Source organism: Prionailurus bengalensis, chromosome A1 (genome assembly GCF_016509475.1).
Source record: "Prionailurus bengalensis isolate Pbe53 chromosome A1, Fcat_Pben_1.1_paternal_pri, whole genome shotgun sequence".
Taxonomy (NCBI): domain Eukaryota; kingdom Metazoa; phylum Chordata; class Mammalia; order Carnivora; family Felidae; genus Prionailurus; species Prionailurus bengalensis.
The window spans coordinates 112,152,212-112,174,651 of NC_057343.1; the positions used below are offsets into that span (position 1 = coordinate 112,152,212).

At 44.6% G+C, this 22,440-nt stretch overlaps 1 protein-coding gene across 1 annotated transcript; it reads left to right on the forward strand.

The window, feature by feature from the left end:
• Positions 1 to 4,890: 4,890 nt before the first annotated feature.
• On the forward strand, positions 4,891 to 20,700 carry TXNDC15 (thioredoxin domain containing 15). The gene is made up of 5 exons (XM_043588207.1): positions 4,891 to 5,140; positions 12,092 to 12,585; positions 14,614 to 14,777; positions 17,695 to 17,825; positions 20,150 to 20,700. Exons 1-5 carry the CDS (start codon positions 4,930 to 4,932, stop codon positions 20,344 to 20,346), a joined length of 1,197 nt encoding a protein of 398 aa, XP_043444142.1. The 5' UTR covers positions 4,891 to 4,929; the 3' UTR covers positions 20,347 to 20,700.
• The last annotated feature ends 1,740 nt before the right edge of the window (positions 20,701 to 22,440 follow it).

Genomic DNA, 22,440 nt, shown 5'->3' on the forward strand with positions numbered 1-22,440 from the left:
TGGGTGTGGTTCAGTTGGTTAAGCGTCTGACTCTTGATTTTGGCTCAGATCATGATCGTGCAGTCGGGAGATCAAGCCCCATGTCAGGTTCTATACTGTTGATGCATAACCTGCTTGGGATTCTCTCTCTCTGCCCCTCCTCTGCTTGCATGCATACATGCTCTCTCTCAAAATAAATAAATAAACTTAAAAAAAGTAATGCATCCATAGTAAGCCAGGTACAGAATGGCTGATGACTGAAACTGATTATGGTGTTTTGGGGTAAACAGCTGTAGGACTATCACAAAAACAAACCAAAAAAAGTCCTTTTTATAATTTTTGTGTAAAAATGTTCATTTTGGAAATATACACACTTTAGTAAAAAGAATATAAAGACACTCAATATGACCATCATCAAATTTTAGTAATTAAGAAAGACATTTTTTTATCTATATCTTCACCAACTCTCTGTCTCTCCCCAATGAATTTGAAGCAAATTCTCCAAATCATATCATGTCCTCCTAAAATATTTCAATGTTTATCTAAAGACCTTCTAAAACACATAAACATGATACCATTATTACATTTTTAAAAGAAATAATTCCTGGGGCACCTGTGTGGCTCAGTTGGTTGAGTGTCCAACTCTCTGTTTCAGCTCAGGTCATGATCTTATTAACGTTTGGTGAATTGGAGCCCCACATCGGGCTTTAAGCTGATAGTACGGACCCTGCTTGGGTTTCTCTCTCTCTCTCTCTCTCTTTCTGTCCCTCCCCCACTTGTGCTGTCTCTCTCTCAAAATAAGTAAATAAACTTAAAAATTTTTTTAAAGAAATAATTCATAAATATCATCCAGTATCCAGTGTTAATATTGCCCTAATTGTCCCATGATTGTAAAAAATTTCTTTAGCTGTTTATGTCTGTTACTTTAAATAGAATTTCCTCCTCTTCTTTCTCCTTCTCCTTCCCCTCCTCCTCCTCCTCCTCCTCCTTCTCTTTCTTCTTCTCTTTCTCTTCCGCCTTCTTCTCCTTCCCCTTCTTCTTCTTTTTTAAAGTAACCTCTGTGCCCAACATGGAGATCGGACTTATGACCCTGAGAGTTTCATGTTTGGGGCGCCTAGGTGGCTCGGTTGAGCATCCAACTTCGGCTCAGGTCAATGATCTTGCGGTTTGTGAGTTCAAGCCCCATGTCGAGCTCTATGCTGAGAGCTCGGAGCCTGGAGCCTGCTTCAGATTCTCTGTCTCCCTCTATGCCCCTCCCCTGCTCATGCTCTGTCTCTCTCAGTCTTTCAAAAAAAATAAATAAATGTTGAAAAATTAAAAAAAAAAAGTTACATGTTCTACCCTCTGAGCTAGCCAAGTGCCCCTACTTTGTTTTTCTTCCTCAAAATTGTTTTGGCTATTTTGGCTTTTGTGTTTCCATACAGACTTTAGGGTAAGTCCGTCAATGTTAAATTCCTATAATTTTGTTATGGATTGTATTGTATCTATAGATCAATTTGGAGAGATGTGGCACCATAGCAATATTTTAATACATAACATGGTATATTTTTACATGTATTTAGGTCTTCCTTGATTTCTCTCAGCACTGTTTTATAATTTTCAATATATAGAACTTGCAGTTCTTTTGTTGAATTTATTCCTAGCCATTTTATTGTTTTTGATGATATTGTGAATGGTATTGCTTTCTTTATTTCACTTAGTATTGTTTGTTGCTTGTATATACAAATACATTTTTGTCTATTGATCTTGTATCTTGCAACCTTCCTAAACTCAGTTATTAGTTCTGGCAGTTTTTTGGGTAGCTTCCATAGGATTTTCTGCAAGCAAGATCGTATCATTTGTGAAAAAAGACAGTTGTTCTTTTCTTCCAAACTATTCACTTTTAATTTTTTTTTATTGCTTACCTGGCTAAAACCTTCAATACACCGTTAAGTAGAAATAGTCTGAAAAGGGGCACCTGGGTGGCTCAGTCAGTTGAGAGTCCAATTTCAGCTCAGGTCATGATCTCATGGTTCATGATTTCAAGACCCGTGTCGGGCTCTGCGCTGACAGCTCAGATCCTGGAGCCTGTTTCGGATTCTGTGTCTCCCTCTCAATCTCTGTCTCTCTTTCAAAAATAAATAAACATTTAAAAAAAAGTTATACAGGATCACTTCATATACTATTCTATTCTGTTCGTTATATGTGAATCAGGGGCCCAGCCCAGATTCAAGAGAAGGGGAATTTGATTCTATCTATCGATGGGGCAATGGCAAAATTACTTTGTAGGACAGGGTGTGAGATGAGGGATATTATTGTGGCAGTCTTTGGAAAACAGTTTTGCTACAGGTAAACAGGGGGGCCTGGGTGGATCATTTGGTTGAGTGTCCAACGCTTGGTTTCAGCTCAGGTCATGATCTCACAGTTTGTGGTTTCAAGCCCCAAGCTAGGCTCTGTGCTGACAGCGCAGGGTCTGCTTGGGATTTTTTCTCTCCCCCCCTCTCTCTCTCCCCCCCACTCTCTCTCTCAAAATCAATAAATAAACTTAAAAAAAAATAAAGTCAACACTTGTTTATTCATGGGGGGGCGGAGAGAGAGAGAGAGCGAGAGATGTGCTTTTATGACTCATCAGATTAAAAAAAAATTAGGCAAACCTATCAGGAGGGACAAACTAAACACCAGGCATGTAGGTGTGTAGTTATGAATTAACAATTTCAGTTATTATCAAATTATCATTCATACGAATGAACAATCCCAGGCCGAATGGTGTTCCTTTCAGCCAGAGGAAGAGGATGATGTCAACTCGTCTCTCCTCAGAAATGGAAGTAAAATTGAGCTTTCAGGACCAATGTGAACGCAATTTTCTTGCTGACAATAAGTGCAAGTGCCACCTGGTGGTGAGACAGCCAAATGTGCCTTCTATCCTGTTGACAGTATTTACTGTGTTGTCATTAGAGTGTACATAAAGTATTTAATGGAAGACAACGATTCGTCTGCAAGTGTACCTGTCCAAACAAACAGCCAAAGCACAAACACAGGAAGGGAGAGGACATAATAAAAAGGGAGTAGTAAACACAGGACATCCACTTTGGGGCGTCAAGACAAATCAAATCACTCTCCTTTTTATTATTAATCCTCTGTCCTGTTGACTTTTATGCACCTTCAAATTAGGTATGAAGGCTAGGGGAGAGGATAATCTAAAGAAGGAAAGGTTTGGGGTGCCTGGCTGGCTCAGTTGGTAGAGCACGTGACTCTTGGATCTCTGGGTGGTGTGTTTAAGCCCCATATTGGGCCTAGAGCTTACTTAAAAAACAAACACAAACAAACAAAAACCCCCGGAAAGGTTTGCTATTACATACAAGGCAAAGGAGGTAGTTTAGCCAAATGATGACTATAGTGATCAGCTTTAGAACTGCTGGCTCTTTCCTCCATGTTGTCCATTGTCTCAGATCCTCCTGGACCCACAGGCACTTGAGAACTTACTACAGCAAAACCCTGATGGCCTATTTAGAAAGTAAGAATAATCATGCGGTCAGATTGATGATGCATCTTTCTAGTTTAACAATCTTTGAAGGGAACAAGGGGACGATAGTTATTACACTAGAACTGTATGATCCAAATAATAATGGCTACCAGTCTGATGTGGTTACTGTGCACCAGGCACTACGCTCATCACTTTACATCTCATTTAATCTACATAACCCTATATGATTTCATCCTGTTTTACAGATGAAGAAACTGAATTTTTTTTCCTCCAAATATTTTTTTATTTTGAGAGACAGAGAGAGAGAGAGAGAAATGAGAATGAGCAGGGGAGGGGCAGACAGAGAGGGAGACAGAATCCCAAGCAGGCTCTGCACTGTCAGCACAGAGCCCATTGTAGGGTTTGAAGTCACCAACGGAGAGATCATGACCTGAGTCAAAGTCGGATACTCAACCAAATGAGCCCAGGAGGAAGCTAAACTTTAAGAAAAGTAAGGTAACTTGCTGATGACCCACACAGTGTTACAGATGTTGGAGTTGGGATTCACCATAAGGCTTAAAAAGCCTAGGTTTCTCTCAGCGTTGCCTCATCTACCACTGGTTTCACGTTAAGATCTTTGAAATCTATTTGTTTTCAACCTCTTAACGTAAGTTTCGAAGCTGCACTCTACACTAATGCAGCACTGCTGTACGCTCAAAGCTTGCTTTATTGATTTTAGGAGGCTCTAGCTCCTAATTGCTGACAAGGAGAGCCACTCTTTCCATCTCCTCTGGGTATTGTCTCTTAGCTCCCCTGCTCCTCCTGCCCCTGCCTAGCTCTGGAATGCGGAACCCTGTTCCTTTATTGCACACTTCCCGTCGCCAACAAGGCCTTCTTCCTTCTGGACCTCTCTGGCTGTAGGCTAGAGGTGGCCCAACGTCTTCTAGGATCCAGTCTTGGGGGATAGATTAGGGAGGGGGAAGATTGCCCTGCAGGTGGGTTAGTTAAAACCAACCCCGAAACAAAATCTTCCCGCTGCCCCAGAGTTCGCAGGACATATGGTTAGGGTTACCAGATGTAGCAAATAAAATTACAGGACCCAGTTACATTTGAGAATAGGAAGTAAAAAACTATTCGTTGTTTCTGTGAAATTCAGATTTAACTGGGCATCCTGTATTTTACCTGGCAACTGTAGGTAGGGTAGCAGGGGTAAAGCAGGAGATTCAGGGCATTGAAAGGAGGAGGCTTCTGGGCCTTTTTAGGGAATGCAGAGCCATTCGGGCGTATTGCGTGCTGCTGGCGGCCAGATCGGCTCGCGCGCGTACCGAGAGGGCCGCAGCCTTCTGTTGGAACCCCGTCTAAGACTTGGGGGTCAGGAAAGTTCGAAGAGACCCGACGTGACCGGCTCTTGAACAGCCGCAGGTCCCACCGCACAGGCCCCGAACCACAAGGCACAGGCAGGCCGCCCGACCTCAAGATGGCGCCCGCGACGACTGCCAGCTGCCAAGATGGCGGCATGGAATCGCGCTCGCGCTCGCGCTCCCGACTCCCCTCCCCCAGGCCTCTTGGGGGTTGGGAGCGCAACGCGCGTAGCCGTGCGCGGGTTTCCCTGCGTCCTGGGTGGTGGTTCCGCCAGCCGCCGGCCCCGCGCGATGCGTCTCTTCGGCTGGTGGCAGCTCCTGCTTTGGGTGCTGGGGCCTCCTGCCTGCGGCCTGGAGGGTGAGTGCGTGCTGGGGCCGTGGCCGGGGGCGGCAGGCGGCTGCGGGTGAAGTGACCGGGCGCGGTGGAGGTCTGTCGGAGTGACGCTCTTAAACCTGCGCGGGGGCCCGCGGCGCGCCCCTCGGCCCTTCCTGGGGCGGCCGGCGCGCCCACTCCCGCATCGTCGTGACCTTTTACGCCGGTGGTCTGTTCTCCGGGTCAGGGGTGGCGAGGACCCCGTTCCGGCTCCCGCAGCAGCAGGCGTCAGTCAGCCAGGAGTGACCACGTATTAGCGTTTACTGAGCCTTAGCTTTTATTATGAATGATAAAAATCATAACGAATAGCCGCCATTTATGGTGCCCTTCCTAGGAGGCGGAACAGTGCCTTGTCTCAGGTAGTCCTCTCAGCTACCCTAGGAGATAGGCTGCAAGAGTATCTCCATGTTACAGGTGGAGACGCCTGAGTTGGAGGTTCGGGTAATGGCAGAGGTTGTCTATTTACCTGCAGAGCCCACGCTTTCCTTTGCATCCTGATGGATCGCTTTTTTGTTTGTTTTTTAATTAAAAACTTTTTTTAATGTTTGTTTATTTTGAGGGGGGGGGCGGGGCAAGCAGAGGAGAGGGAGAGAGAATCCCAAGCAGGCTTTGTGCTGTCATTGAGGAGCCCTACCTGGGGCTAGATCTCACAAACCGCAAAATCATGACCTGAGCTGAGGTCCAGAGTGGTGTGCTTAACCCTTCGAGCCATCCAGGTGTCTCTGGATCACTCTTCTAAGAAGGCGGCTCTTGCTCAAGTGGCTGTATGAAGGACAGATGAGAAAAATACAGGAGACTCCCAGGGTAACCCACTGCTTGCGGTGGCATGCTCTCAGGGCATTCTCAGGTTGGGAGGCAGCCACCTCGGAGGCATGGCTGGGGCCAGGAGTGGGGTCTTAACCCTCAGGGCTGCCTCACACCACTCCTCAGTTCTATCAAAGTCCAGACCCTTTGACCTTGCCTGTAATTCACTACAGGAGTAGGCAGGTCTTTCCTTTCCCCTGGGGTGGGGATGTCCTGGAAGGAGGCAGGGTAGCTGGGTATCAGGGAGAAGAGTGAATAGTAACACAAATGTTATTAATGAAAGCGCTGGTTATGTGCCAGGTGCTGTGCTTAGTGCTTCATGAGTATCATCTTACTGAATTTTCAAATGCTTATGAAGCAATTGTTGCTATGGTCCCCATTTTACAGATCAGGAAACTGAGACTCGGCATCAGTAAGTCTTTTGCCAAGGTCTCCAACATCCGGAAGTTGAAGAACTATGTTTCAAGCCCATGTCTGCCTACCTCATGATCACACCTCTGTACTACACCTCCCTGTCCCTGCACTTAACCACCAGCTTCAGAGAGGGGACAGCCTGTGTTGGATAACTTTTATTTGTTTCTCAGATCATTCTCTAGTCTTCTCTACCCTGTGCTGTGCCTGAGTGGCTGTCCTGTATGGCATAATAACAGGCTCTCTTGCCTCCTGCCCCCCTGTGAGTTGGAATGAGGGGAGAGTGAGGTCAGGATATTGATTCTCTCAGCTCCGTCCCCCAGGGATTATCACGGCTTGGCTTTGTCTGTCCATGGAAAGTCATAGCTTCTAGAAGGCTAAGCTCACTGTTTCAAGGTTCTGTGACTGTTTCTGTTTCTGAACTCTTAGAGTCTGTGGGTGGTAACTTGCTCCCTCTCTGCTTTACTGGCCTTGGAGTTCCTTACCATTGCTCTTCGTTTCTTCACAGCCAGCCCATACATTGGTGGTGCCTTTACTGATTTCAGATTGCCCAAGTTGAGTGTGCTCTCTGCACAGGGGACTTAGTGTTAAAGTCAGTGGGAGCCCACTTGGCAGTCTGGGTCATGTGCATGCAGACCTGAAGAAACACTAGCCTTAAGGTGGGCCATTGGTCATCATGGCCAGGCCATGAATGGGGTGAGGACAGAGGGACTTTCACCAGCTGTGTCCTTTTTAGGGGGCTGAAAATCCAAGGCTTTTTTGTCTTAGTGGACAGCACTGGCAGATTAGCACCTAGAGGTAGCAGTGCTATCCAGGTGTCAAAGCACAGGAATGAACTCCTGGCTTCAGCACCCCATGCCTGTCTTCACTAAGCAGTCAACTAGCAGATTTTTCCTGAGCACCCATCCTATGTCATATACTCTGCTGGGCATTTGAGGTACAGTGGTGAGCCAGATGGAGAAACAGGACTGCCCTCTTGTATGATGGGGAAGGCAGGCATTAAATGACTACAAAGAAGTAAATTTCAAGAGTGGAAAATGCTAAATCCTTCAGGGAGAATCCCATGGCATTATTGGGTGGATTGGATGCAATGGTAGACACCTCTGGTCTGGGTCTGGGAGGATGAAGTTCACCTTAAAGTGGTGAAGTAAGTGGTAAGATCTGAAAGATGAGGGTTGCTTGGGTGGCTCAGTCAGTTAAGTGTCCTTTTGATTTCAGCTCAGGTCGTAATCTTACAGTTTTGTGGGTTCAAGGCCTACCTCAGGCTCTGGGAGCCTGCTTGGGATTCCCCTTCTCTCTCTGCCCCTCCCTCACTTGTGCTCTCTCTGTCTCTCTCAAAATAAACAATAAATTTAAAAACAGAAAGAAAACCCTCAAAGATGAGTCAGATTAGCCAGAAGGAGAGAGAGTAGAGGGCTTTCCTGGCAGGGAAACAGCCCTTGGGACAAGTAGGTGGAGGAGATCATGAGTGTGCAGGGAACAGAAATGTCTGGTGATGCCTGTTGAGAGTGTGGACAGTGGCCACTTCACGTGGTGCCTGGGTATCACTGCTATGGACTGTAGACTCATTCACAGGCAAGGGGAAGCCACTGAAAGGGTTTTAGTGACATGATCAGACTTGCCTTTAGCTTTCAGTTCCTCTTGTGTTGCTGTGAGGAGCAGGGTCTGGAGAGGGAAGAGAGGGTCAACCATGGAGCCCAACTGGGTATTACAGCAATTGTCCAGGTAACAAATGGCGGTGGCCTGGACTGAAGGGCGTGAGTGGGGATGGGAGAACTCTAGAATGTAGTTAGCAGAGGAATTCATAGAACTTAGTTATAGTGCCTTTCCATCTCTTTGAATTGTAAACCTCAGTCATCATCATCACTACAGGCCTTGAACCCACAAAACTGCGGGTGATGATCATCATTTATGGAGTGCTTACCACATGCATGGGACTACATACATCTTTTCTCATTTAATCTGCACAGGAGCCCTGTGAATTTCTGTATTGTGGTATTTTCTCCATTTTTAGATGAGCGCAGTATTTCCTATTGAAAGAATGGGTTGCTGGCCCTCGAACCCCTGGCTGTTTTTGGTTCTTTCCCATGTGGCTCCCTGCCTCAGAAACCATTGTGAAAAACCTGTGGCTGGTTCAGAGTCTTCTGAACAAAATTGGAAGGGTGTGAAGGATCTGACCTAGGTTATGGCTCCCTGGCAGCACTGGCGTGGTGCCCCTACCCTTATTCTCCAAACATCTTCCTTTCTGCCAGTAAGGTAGTAATTTTCACCTTTGCATCGCTCAAACTGTAATTGCCTTGTTGAGGTTAAGAAGCAGTCTCTTTTAATTCTCTTTCCCTCTCTCTCTGTACCGCCCCCCCCCCCCCCATAAATAAATAAACTTAAAAGAAGCAGTCTCTTTTATTTTATTTATTTTTAATGTTTATTTATTTTTGAGAGAGAGAATAAGCAGGGAAGGGGCAGAGAGAGAAGATAGAGGATTGGAAGCAGGATCTGTGCTGACACCAGAAAGCCCAATGTGGGGCTCGAACTCAAGAACCCTGAGATCATAACCTCAGCTGAAGTCAGATGCTCAACTGACTGAGCCACCCAGGTGCCCCTGTACCCCTCTCTTTTTGTGTACCCTCCCCAGTTCTCCATGAATTGTGAGGTTTTTCAGTCTAGCTGGTGGGAACAGGTGCTTTTCTCAACTCTGTGTGATCCTAATCCTTTTTTTTTTTTTATATATATATGAAATTTATTGACCAATTGGTTTCCATACAACACCCAGTGCTCATCCCAAAAGGTGCCCTCCTCAATACACATCACCCACCCTCCCCTCCCTCCCACCCCCCATCAACCTTCAGTTTGTTCTCAGTTTTTAACAGTCTCTTATGCTTTGGCTCTCTCCCACTCTAACCTCTTTTTTTTTTTTTCCTTCCCCTCCCCCATGGATTCCTGTTAAGTTTCTCAGGATCCACATAAGAGTGAAACCATATGGTATCTGTCTTTCTCTGTATGGCTTATTTCACTTAGCATCACACTCTCCAGTTCCATCCACGTTGCTACAAAAGGCCATGTTTCATTTTTTCTCATTGCCACGTAATATTCCATTGTGTATATCAACCACAATTTCTTTATCCATTCATCAGTTGATGGACATTTAGGCTCTTTCCATAATTTGGCTATTGTTGAGAGTGCTGCTATGAACATTGGGGTACAAGTGCCCCTATGCATCAGTACTCCTGTATCCCTTGGATAAATTCCTAGCAGTGCTGTTGCTGGGTCATAGGGTAGGTCTATTTTTAATTTTCTGAGGAACCTCCACACTGCTTTCCAGAGCGGCTGCACCAATTTGCATTCCCACCAACAGTGCAAGAGGGTTCCCATTTCTCCACATCCTCTCCAGCATCTATAGTCTCCTGATTTGTTCATTTTGGCCACTCTGACTGGCGTGAGGTGATACCTGAGTGTGGTTTTGATTTGTATTTCCCTGATAAGGAGCGACGCTGAACATCTTTTCATGTGCCTGTTGGCCATCTGGATGTCTTCTTTAGAGAAGTGTCTATTCATGTTTTCTGCCCATTTCTTCACTGGGTTATTTGTTTTTCGGGTGTGGAGTTTGGTGAGCTCTTTATAGATTTTAGATACTAGCGCTTTGTCCGATATGTCATTTGCAAATATCTTTTCCCATTCCGTTGGTTGCCTTTTAGTTTTGTTGGTTGTTTCCTTTGCTGTGCAGAAGCTTTTTATCTTCATAAGGTCCCAGTAATTCACTTTTGCTTTTAATTCCCTTGCCTTTGGGGATGTGTCGAGTAAGAGATTGCTACGGCTGAGGTCAGAGAGGTCTTTTCCTGCTTTCTCCTCTAAGGTTTTGATGGTTTCCTGTCTCACATTCAGGTCCTTTATCCATTTTGAGTTTATTTTTGTGAATGGTGTGAGAAAGTGGTCTAGTTTCCACCTTCTGCATGTTGCTGTCCTGTTCTCCCAGCACCATTTGTTAAAGAGGCTGTCTTTTTTTCCATTGGATGTTCTTTCCTGCTTTGTCAAAGATGAGTTGGCCATACGTTTGTGGGTCTAGTTCTGGGGTTAGTATTCTATTCCATTGGTCTATGTGTCTGTTTTTGTGCCAGATCCTAATCCTTTTGAGTGTTTTTTTCCCCCAGCTTTGGGAGCTTACTCACGTGCATATGTTGACTGGTGTCCTTGAGGGGGTGCGGGGAGGGTCTCTCTCCAGGTCTTGAATCCTGTCTCTGCAGCTTGCCCATCTCCACTTATTCTGTCCCACAAACTCTTTCTTGGTCTCTCTGAACCCTCAGTACTTACTGTATCCTCAACTTGAGGAGTCTCCTGGACTGCCTGCTTTCCCCTCCTGAGCCATGGCAGGAACTCCCTCGGGTGGGCGGTAAGCTGGAGCATTTGTAGGGCTGTCCTCACTGATTTCTCTTCCTGTTTCTCAGTGATCCTTGTCCTTCGTTGCCTGCTAACTAGTCTCCTGAAACTGTTTCACATTTTTGGCCTTTTTTTGGAAACGGTTTCACATTTTTCAATATAGAGGGTAAATCTGGTCCCTTTTACCCCATCTTATCCAGAAACAGAATTCTCAGAGAATGTTTTTAAACTGGTGAATGAATCTGTAAATCTCTATGGGGATGTTCTTGGAGAACTTTTACAAATGTGCATACTTTAGGAAGCTCCCAGACCCCTTCCCAACTTTGAAGCCAGTTGGTTAGTCACACTTTGGGGACATGCTTTTGGCATGGCAGAGCCCATTACCTGGCTGGTGGTTTCCCAGCCACATGATGAGTTTGTCTGAGTGTGGCTGGGCTCATTTGTTTCCCCTGGTTGGTGCCTGGCATAGAGTCTGGCAGCTCTTGTTGAGTTCATGGGAGCTGGAAGGTGGGAGTCGTTGTTATAGAAGTGAGTGGAGATTGCTCAATGGATGTATAAGACTGCCCTAGACTTCCCTTACCTGAGCATTTTACCCACTCTCTGTCTAATGGCTCCAAAGTGAGAGGAAAGTCCTCCTTCCCCCCTGCTGCTGTCCCTGCATTGAGGAGCCCACCTCCTGGCACTCGTACAGGCAGTAGCCCAAGGGCAGCAGGCTCTGGCTGGAGAGTCCACCCCATGCAGTGTTCTCAGGCCTTGTGGCACAGCAACCCTGGAGGTATCATGTAGGGGAGGGGAGGGTAAGGCCCAATCTGGAGGAGCAGCCAGGACATTTAACTCCTTGACCTGGCTCTGCTACTTACTAGCTTGTGTGCATTTGGCCATTACACTACCTCTCTGTGCCTCAGCTTGGTCCACCTATTTGGTGGGGGTGGTGACCCTTGTGCTGCCGGTCTCACAGAGCTTTTATAATGTGTGCAAAGATGCTTTGCCGTAGTGGAATTTTCTATAAAGGCATCATTTTTTTGTCAGATAGTCTCATCAAACAAATGAAATTGTTAGTGTTTGTGTTGTATTTTCCTAATTGGATGTCTGCCCTGGAATGTTTTTGCTTATAATCCATAAAGCAGGTTTCAGGTTTTGCATGAAGCTGTGTATTTATTTGTCCACTTTATATTTGGCATTGATTAGTACCTTCATGATCTGGAGACTAGGGGTGGTCCTCTGATAATTTCATGGACAGGTTACCGTTTTTCCCTATAGGGGAGCGTTTCTTATTTCAGGAGAACTGTAAATCTTTGGGGTTCATGTGCTCTGAAGTGACATGACTGTGAACATGCTGGCACGTTTTAGTTGCAGAGGAACACAGTCACTTGCCGTCGGAGGAACAGTCTGCGCCGGCTCTGCAGGCAGGGGCCCTGTCAGTGGCTGAGGAGCAGCCCTCCCGCGGCCAGGCGGGACAGGACAGATCAGCCGGAGATGCGAGCGCAGTGCTGGGGCTGGACACGGGTGGTGACCACGTGGTGATGCTGTCCGTGATCCCTGGGGAGGCTGAGGCTGAGGCCAGGCTGGGCCGTGAGCTGAGCAGCGGCACCTGCGGGGCCGGAGGGGAGGAGGACTCACGCTGCAGTCTCCGAGAGCATCTGTTCTCTCTGGATGGCGCCGGGGCGAGCTTCCCTGACCGAGAAGAGGAGTATTACCCGGAGCCCGAAGTGGCTGACACGGATCCAGCCCCGCCCGAGGACTCCAATAACACCGAGAGTCTGAAATCCCCCAAGGTGAACTGTGAGGAGAGAAATGTGACTGGATTGGAGAACTCCACTCTGAAAATTTTAAATATGTCACAGGTAAGAAAGAATGGTTTAGCACTTTTCATCTTTTCAGTATGTGGGTTTTATGACTTAATATTCTCAACCTTCAAATGGAGGGTCACAGCCTTTATCCTTTTGTAAGCGGGGCTGCATCAGTGAAAATTGACTTGCGTCTCTGATGTTTGTAGAGACAGGAAGAGATATGACTAGTGTTGATTATGCTTTTTAGGTGGCTTAAGCCTAGTCACCTTGGGGTGCCCTCACCACCAAGACTCATGATGAAAATCCCAGTGCACAGATAGGCACTTGGCATCAGAATCCTAGCAGTTTTCTTCTTCCCTAAGGTCTTTGTTAGAGGCAACTTAAAAATACCTAAACTAGTGAAATTGTGATTTAGCATTGTTTAGACCAGTGATACTCCTGGGAAGCATGTTCTAGTAATGAAAAGTTTCTTTCCTCCAAAGAATATGACTCCAGTATTTACTCCAGAGTGAGAGCTGAGACCATTGTCCCCATCCCAGCCACGCATTTCCAGCCTGTTGCATAAAGGATGATTCCAAAGAGAACACTGGGATAACGACTGTTTCTGTAAGATTGTTAAGCCAGATAGCAGGATGAGTTCAGTCTGCTTATGTAAGAGAAGAAATCCTAGCTCTGCAAGGTGTGGCTGCTTATTTTAGATGAGGATGTGTAGTACGTTGAGCATCCGTAGCCCCTCCCAAGTGCAGGGGTCAGCCCTGGCCTCACTGCCTCCCCTGAGTGCTCTGTGGGACTGATTCTTGGCACACACATGGCCAGGAGAGTGCACTTTCAGCAGTCTGAGTGAGGGTGGTAGCAGGGATGGTGCACCCTTAAATTGAACTAGCCTTTGGCCAGCCAAATACATTCATCTGACTGCTTAGTACAGACTTTGATCTGCTGAGATGATGATGGAGATGACAGTGCTTTAATCGTGCCATTAGATTGTGTGTGAGGCACAAGTCAGAGGCTGGGACAGTAGCCTGTGTCCTGTGACTACTTAGTATTTGAATTGTTGAATTGTGGAAAATAATAATATTGCTCTCTAGTAGTATCAAGAAAGCTTACAGGAAAGTTTATAATTTGTCGTTTCATAATACTTTTCTACTGTTTCATGGATTCATATGGTTCAAAACCCAAAAGCTTCTTTTAAATTTTTTTTCTTTTTTTTTATTATTTAAAAACATTTTTTGGGGGCGCCTGGGTGGCTCAGTCAGTTAAGCGTCCGACTTCAGCTCAGGTCACGATCTCGCGGTCCGTGAGTTTGAGCCCCGCGTCGGGCTCTGGGCTGATGGCCCAGAGCCTGGAGCCTGCTTCTGATTCTGTGTCTCCCTCTCTCTCTGCCCCTCTCCCGTTCATGCTCTGTCTCTCTCTCTGTCTCAAAAATAAATAAACGTTAAAAACATTTTTTTTAATGTTTATTTTTGACAGCGCGTGCGCGAGAGAGGGAGAGAGAGAGAGAGAGAGACAGACAGACAGACAGAGCGTGATTGGGGGAGGGGCAGAGAGAGAGGGAGACACAGAATTCGAAGCAGGCTCCAGGCTCCGAGCTGTCAGCACAGAGCCCGACACGGGGCTTGAACTCATGGACTGCGAGATCATGACCTGAGCTGAAGTTGGACACTCCACCAACTGAGCCACCCAGGCGCCCCTTTAAAATTTTTTTTTTAAACATTTAATTCATTTTTGAGAGAGAGAGAGAGAGAGAAACAGAGCGTAAATGGGGGAGAGGCAGAGAGAAAGAGGGAGACAGAATCTGAAGCAGGCTTCAGGCTCTGAGCTGTCAGCACAGAGCCCCTTGTGATGCTTGAACTCACAGACCACAAGATCATGACCTGAGCTGAAGTCGGACACTTAACTGACTGAGCCACCCAGGCGCCCCTAAAATCCAAAAGGTTCTTAAGGGGATGCCCTACATCTCCCTTGGGTTGGTGTCCCTCCTCCTCGCCTTGGAAGCAGCGGTGTTTACAGTTTCTCGGGCATCTGTCCGGAAAAAGGTACGTGCACATTTACTGCTGACTTTGACACTTGTTCCTTTTACCACAGGACCTCATGGATTTTCTAAACCCAAACGGTAGTGACTGCACCCTAGTCCTGTTTTACACCCCGTGGTGCCGATTTTCTGCCAGTTTGGCCCCTCATTTTAATTCTCTGCCCCGGGCATTTCCAGCTCTTCATTTTTTGGCACTGGATGCATCTCAGCACAGCAGGTATGTTCCCTCAATAGAGTTTACGTGTCATCCTTCCAGATGAGGGTTGCGGTTATTTGGAGGTCATCATCGGTTCAGTTAGAGGCAGAGCAGGTAGGTGTGGAGTAGCGGGGGGGGGGGGGGGGGGGGGGGGGGGGGGGGGGGGGGGGGGGGGGGGGGGGGGGGGGGGGGGATAGAGAGGGTGAGTGGTAAGGATTGTCAGACTTCTCAGGGAGCTGATGCCTCCCTCTATGGAGGCCCGTTAAGAGGAGGGATTGTTCTCTGCATGGTGGAATTTAAAGGTGGCTCCGTCTGATGGCAGTGGAGGGGCCAGAGGATTATTTAGGGTTTTGGCCAGACTGAATTAGCAAAATTAGTGTCACAAGTGTGACCTTCCTGAGACTCAACCCCAGTTTAGGTTTCCACTCCTAATAGCCCAACTCAGCATCCAATTCTGTGTCGGCTAAGGATTTATTTCTTAACTTCTGTTATTTTTTTTCTTTCCTTTCTTTCCCTCCCCCATTCTTCTTTCCTTTCTCTCTTTTTTTTCAATGTTTAGTCATTAAAAAAAATTTTTTTCCTTATTTTTAAATTTTTTAAAATTTACATCTAAGTGAGTTGGCATATAGTGCAACAATGATTTCAGGAGTAGATTCCTTTAATTCCCCTTACCCATTTAGCCTATCCCCTCTCCCACAACCCCTCTAGCACCCCCTCTGTTTGTTCTCCATATTTAAGAGTCTCTTATGTTTTGTCCCCCTCCCTGTTTTTATATTATTTTTGCTTCCCTTCCCTTGTGTTCATCTGTTCTGTGTCTTAAAGTCCTCATATGAGTGAAGTCATATGATATTTGTTCTTTCCTCTTGTTTACACTTATTCGTGCATGCATGTTTCTTAGTGGACAGTCAATAAATTAATATAAAGAATTAATTTAGCCCTTTAAAATGAAATTTACTTTTGTTATATATTGTTCCGTGGGCTTTGTCTTTTTTAGATGTTCAGTGAGGTAAGTTATAAAGAACTACTTTGTTCTGATGTTATGTGTTTCCCCCAAGTGCTGTGACTGTGCATGGATTGTCAAGTGTGCCCCACCTCCTCAAAATCATATGCCCTTTAGCAGATCACAGGAGATTGTGTGTGAGTCAGTTTGGAAAGTCTAGAACATGGTCAAGTTGGTAAAGATGAAGTTGAGTAAAACTTTTTTGAGTAAAAATTAAAAAAAAAATTTTTTTTTTTAATGTTTATTTTTGAGAGAGAGAGAGAGAGAGAGAGAGAGAGAGAGAGAGAGAGACAGAGTGCGAGCAGGTGCGGGACAGAGAGAGAGGGAGACAGAATCTTAAGCAGGCTCCAGGCTCCGAGCTGTCAGCACAGAGCCTGACACAGGGCTTAAACTCAGGAATGGTGAGATCATGACGTGAGCTGAAGTCAGATGCCTAACCGAGTGAGTGACCCACGCGCCCCTTGAATGAAAATTTTGAGTAAAAATTTGCGCTCCACTGAGCTTCAGTGAGGGTAATGTAACTGCCAATGTTTTGCACAAATTGTTTAGGAAGAAAGAAATTTCAGTGAGCTAGTGATCTCACAAGAGCTTCAGGGAAATATGAACATGGCCTGGCCGAAGGGGACAGACTGATGGGAAGGACAGTCCAGGTTAGTGTCAGACTTTGGGCCTTCCCCTGCCCACAAGCTGGCAGGGCTGGCTCCCATCAGCAGTTTAGTGCTCCGGGTTTCGGTGTCACCCACCTACTCCCCATTCCCTGCCAGCTTTTATCATCTGCTTTGTTCCTTCGTCTTCTTGCATCCTTCTCAGCGCTTGCAACAGCTCCTTAATCATGGAGAGTAGGGCATACTTGTTATATGGCCTGGGACGTGTGTCTGCCTCATATGTTAATATTTAAGTTACAACAGGTTTACAAAAGAAGAAATCCTGATTACCCAATACTGTCATTTTACAAACAGGGGAAACTGAGGCTTCGAGGTTACACAGTCTGCCCAAAGTTCACACAGCTGATTCAGTGGCGGAACGGAGGCTTCAACCTGAGCGTTTTGACTCCAGAGCGTATACCACTACTCTGTATTATGTAAAGGTGAAATGGTACCCCTCAGATCGTATTACATCCTGCCCCAATTGGGAACTTCCTGGTGTGTCTGCTAGATCATAGATTCCCTTGTGCAGACTTACCAAACTAATTGCTTATTATAAGTTGACTCTTGTATGAGGGATAGAGCTGGGCATTCTGGAGAGTTTGAAATTTCTTCCGTTAAGTAAATTGACACAGTGTGCTTTGTCCATGAATTAGGATTTTCTAGTCTGATCTCTTTTGGCAGTTAGCAGTTTAAATAGTGGAATAACTAGGAGCATCTGGCTGGCTCCTAGTAAGAGCATGTGAGCATGTGACCCTTGATCTTGGGGTTGTGAGTTGGAGCCCAATGTTGGATGTAGAGTTTACTAGAAAAAAAAATACTGGAGGGGCAGCTGGGTGGTTCAGTTGGTTGACTGTCTGACTCTTGATTTCACCTCAGGTCAGGATCTCATGGTTTGTGGGACCAAGCCCTGCATCTGGCTCTGTGCTGACACTGTGGAGTCTGCTTGGGATTCTGTCTCTCCCACTCCCTCTGCCCCTCCTTTGCTCTCTCACTCTCTCATTCTCTCTCTCAAAATAAATCAATAAACTTAAAAAAAAAGTGGAATAACTGTGTTGAGGGTAGTTCCTTATTGTAATAGAAAGCCAACTCAGCAGAACAGGAATGCCCCCAACCTCAACCCATAAGGAAAAAGGTCAGAAATAGCTGAAGCATATAGTTTGAATATCAGAAACCTTTATAGGTCACAGGAAGCTGATCCATTGTCATTCATTGCTCTCCGTTCTGATAAGGTAATTGTGTGAGAAAATCTGCTGTTAATTCAGGTTTTCTGACTGACTTCTTTCTCTCACAGCCTTTCTACCAGGTTTGGCACCGTAGCTGTTCCTAACATCTTGTTATTTCAAGGAGCTAAACCAATGGCTAGATTTAATCATACAGACCGAACATTGGAAACACTGAAAATCTTCATTTTTAACCAGACAGGTATGTAGAAATAATATGCTGTAGAAGGGATTTTATTTTAAACCTTCTTTTCTAATGAACTGTTGTGGTTCTGCTAACAGTCTCTCAGTCAGGGGCATCCAGGTGGCTCAGTTGATTAAGCATCTGACTCTTGGTTTTGGCTCAGGTCATGATCTCACAATTCATGGGATCAAGTCCCTCGGCAACAGTACAGAGCCTGCTTGGGATTCTCTCTCTGCCCTCCCCTTCCTTCACCACTGCCCCTCCCCCCCCATCTCCGCTCTTACATTCTCTCTCAAAATAAATAAATTAAAAAAAAAAGTCTCGAGGCACCTTAAGCTCAGTCAGTTAAGCATCAGACTTCAGCTCAGGTCATCATCTTGCGGTCAGTGGTTTCGAGCCCTGCATCGGGCTCTGTGCTGACAGCTCAGAGACTGTAGCCTGCTTCTGATTCTGTGTCTCCCGCTCTGTGTTCCTCCCCTCCTTACACTCCCTCTGTCTCTCTCTCTCAAAAATAAATAAACATTAAAAAAAATTTAAAAAAAAATCTCAATCATTGTGGCAAGCTTAACATGAATAGGTAATTTTAATGAGTACTGATACCTTTTAAAAAACAGCTTTATTGATTTAGAATTCACATACCATACAACTGTAGGTAACTTTTTACATACATTTTTCACTTAAGTATAATATTTACACAAAAATGTGCATCAATCATTGGTGTTGTGAGTGATGAGTTTTCACAAAATGAATACCTTGGGTAACTGGGACTCAGATTTACAGAGGACATTACCAGTGCCCGCCCCTCCTCAGCACTGCTGCTCCTGCCCACAAGGATAACCGCCATCATGACTCCTGACGCCGTGGACTAGTGTTACCTGTTTCTGAACTTTATATTAATGGAGACATACAGTATGGATTCTTTTTTTTGTTTTGTTTTTAATGTTTATTTTTGGGAGTGAGTGAGTGAGCATGAATGGGAGAGGGGCAGAGAGAGGGGAGACCGAGGATCTGAATGAGGCTCTGTGCACAGTCAGCGCAGAGCCTGATGTAGGGCTTGAACTCATGAACTGTGAGATCGTGACCTGAGCTGAAGTTGGACGCTTAGCCGACTTAGCCACCCAGGTGCCCAGTATGGTTTCTTTTGTGTCTGGTTTATTTCAGTCACCATTATGTTTTTGGGATTCATCGGCGTCACTGCAGGTGGTTGTATTTTCTTCCTTTGTGTTGCCATGTGGTGTTCCATTTATTCATCTATTTGCAGATGCTATTTTAATTCCTTAATATTTGCCAAAACATATGACCTTATTTTTTATTCTGTATAAGTCTGAACACTATATAATAAGAAATTTTCTTCTTTGGAAACATTTGCTCATTAGAAGCTTTAATGTCTTAATTAGGAGAATCCCACTTCTTCCTGAAGTAAATTCATTAGAAATAAAAATAAGTTATATCATGCCTTCCATATATATTAAGTTGCATCTAATTATATCTATACTAAAGAACCAAGAGCTCAGTTACCTCATAGGAGTAAGAGGCTTGTTATCAGAAAGTTAGCTATTCAGGTCTTACAGTACCAGAGCCCTGATTATCAATCAGATTGATAGGGAGAGAGGGAGCCATTTTGCTCAATGCTCTAAGAAAACCTAGAACACAAGTGAAATTGAGAGGTCACAGCATCTTTGGTAATCACTGATCTCAGTGGTGGGTAGTTCTAACAATTTTTTCAGTAAATTATTTAAAAGCTTTTTGAATTTGGGGCCCCTGGGTGGCTCAGTCAATTAAGCATCCAACTTCGGCCCAGGTCATGATCTCACGGCTTGTGGGCTCGAGCCCCGCATTGGGCTCTGTGCTGACTGCTCAGAGCCTGGAGCCTGCTTCAGATTCTGTGTCTCCTTCTCTCTGCCCCTCCCCCACTTGTGCTCTGTCTCTTTCAAAAATTAAAAAAAAGAAAATTAAAAAAAAAAACTTTTTGGATTTAGCATTCCTGAACCTGTGAAAACATTCTGTAGGTCCCTGAGAGTAGCTTTACCAGTTACTTGTTGAATTTTGGTCTCAAAAAAGAAAATACAGCTCTTACAATGCACTAAGACCCTTCTGAGAAGTTCACAGTAATTCGAGTGTTTAGGCTTTGAACTGCTGAATGGGTTCCTGTTTCTTTGATGTGGTGGGAGAAAGGCAAGGTACAAATTATACCAACAGGCAAATGAAACCCATCCCAGATATACTAGTGGTAGTGTTTATTTTAAGACTGCATATCTTTTTGCATGCCATGCAAAATACTTCAGAAAGATCTATAGCGGTGTGCTTTCTATCTGATTTGAAACAGCTGATTTCTCTTTCAGGTATAGAAGCCAAGAAAAATGTGGTGGTAACTCAAGCTGACCAAATAGGCCCTCTTCCCAGCACTTTGATAAAAAGTGTGGACTGGCTGCTTGTATTTTCCTTATTCTTTTTAATTAGTTTTATTATGTATGCTACCATTCGAACTGAGAGCATCCGGTGGCTCATTCCAGGACAAGAGCAGGAGCATGCGGAGTAGTGATGGACTAAAAGCAGAAGTCGGATGAGGAATTTCAGAAATTAATGCTGCACTTTCATACATTTTCTCCAGTGAAGTGTCCTCTTACAACTTCAGGCAGATTAAAAGAATCATGCATTTGTTGAACTGTTAAATGTGTTAAAAATTATAAATTGTTTTAATTAATACTGCAATAAGCAAATGCAAAAATACTCGGTAGAGTTCACTATTGTTGTTTTTAATAATCCAATATTTTAAGAGAGTAATCCAGTTTGAAATGCAAAGCTGTGTTCAGGTGGTATGGTGAGTAGAATGACAGTACACGTTACAGTTTTAGAAAACTCTTGATTCCTTAAATAAATGTCTAAGAAGGTTGTTTTTCTTTTCATTTGCAATTTTGCTCTCAGTCTGTAATCAGGAAAGTGTTCTGTTAGGAAGAATAAGTAGAATCGGTAAGTGTGACCTTCTGAGTAACTGTTGGGAAAATGGAAGAGTCAACTGCTTTGGTGTTTGTGATCTCTCATTTCACCGAAAGAATATGAAGTGCTTTAAGCTGTTTCTGGATAAGGCAGATGTTAGGAGAAAGTAAATGTTGTTACCTAACTAAAGCTTATTTATTGTCAGTTCTAGGCTAAAGCATAACTCAAATTTTAGTCACAATTCCCTAACCAGCATGCATTAACTGAACCTTAATATGTTCTTAGCACTGTGCTAGTTTTAGTGAGAGCCATAAGAAATATCTAACACTGTTCTTGCCCACAAGTTGATTCTATTCTAGTGTAGATCACATGTAGAAAAGAGAACATACAATTTATTCCAACATTTTGGAAAGCTCCTTCTAAAAGATCCCTTAAATTCAGACATGACATCTAACTACAAAATGATAACTAACTTTTATACTGTTTACAGTGTTATAGAGTATTTCATTTTCTAATGCACCCTACATTCTATGGAAGTGGAACCGTAGTTGAGTCACCTTTCAGAATGTTACACTGGACAGGAGTTTATGTATAACTTTATATTGTGGACAGCTGTGGCTGGAGTGGTCACTCACAGGAGAGGACACTGGTTCAGAACAGTACCATTATGATTTTCATTTTACAAATAAACACACTGAGGCATAGAAAGAGATTGAGTAACTTGCCCAGGTTACACACATAGTAAGTTGTTGAAGCTGAGATTTAAACCTTTACATGTATGTGTATGTATACTTAAGAATTTAAGAAGAACTTCTAGTGATTCCATCTTTTATAACAACTAACACTGGAGTATTACTATGTGTGTTCCAGGTACTATTTTAAGTGCTTTACATACTCTGTTTTGTTTACTGGTATAGGAGCTCTAGGAGACTGACACTAGTATTACATTTCCTTATTTTACATAAGGGTAATAAATGAGGCCTCAAGTAACTTCTCTTGGTCAGGCAGGTTCCAGTGGTGGGACCCAGCTTCAAACCTAAGCATGCTGACTGGAGGAGCCTCTGGTGGGCTGGGACCTTGCCCTGCCTCTATGCTGTGGCCTGAGGGACCATTATAATACATTTCCCTCTCATTTTTCCCCTTTGCTTCCCATAGTTATAATTACAGTATAGCCATCACTTAGCACTTTGGTCTTTTTATTTTGTTTTGCTTAACAAATAAATATTTCACTGTTGCAAGTAGTTTTCCTAACCATGATTACTTAATAGGTCTTTGAGTAGATACAGCATTACTTAACTTTTTTTTTTAATGGTTGTGTATTGTCTCAATTCCTTAGGGGCACACTGCCAGATTGGAGATTATCAAAGATACAGGTATTTTCATACGTTCGAAATGTAAGGGGGCCCTACTCTAGTCTGGAGTTTGAGGAAAGGCTCTTAGGGTGACTAAAAGATCCACGGCTTTGCTTCTAGTACTTAGCTGAGACAATCTTTCTGGGTTTGCCTTGAAGGGAAATTGGAGCAGGGCCGTTCCCTAGACAGGAGGTTCAAGGGTAGAGAGATCAGTTAGGAGGCAATGGTACTGAAGGAAAGGGAAGCAGAAGGCAGGAAGGAAGGTCCAAGAGTTACTAAACCACCCTAGCCAAACATAGTATCTGTCTAGCAGAACACAGTGCACTGGTACCCATGCCAGGGAT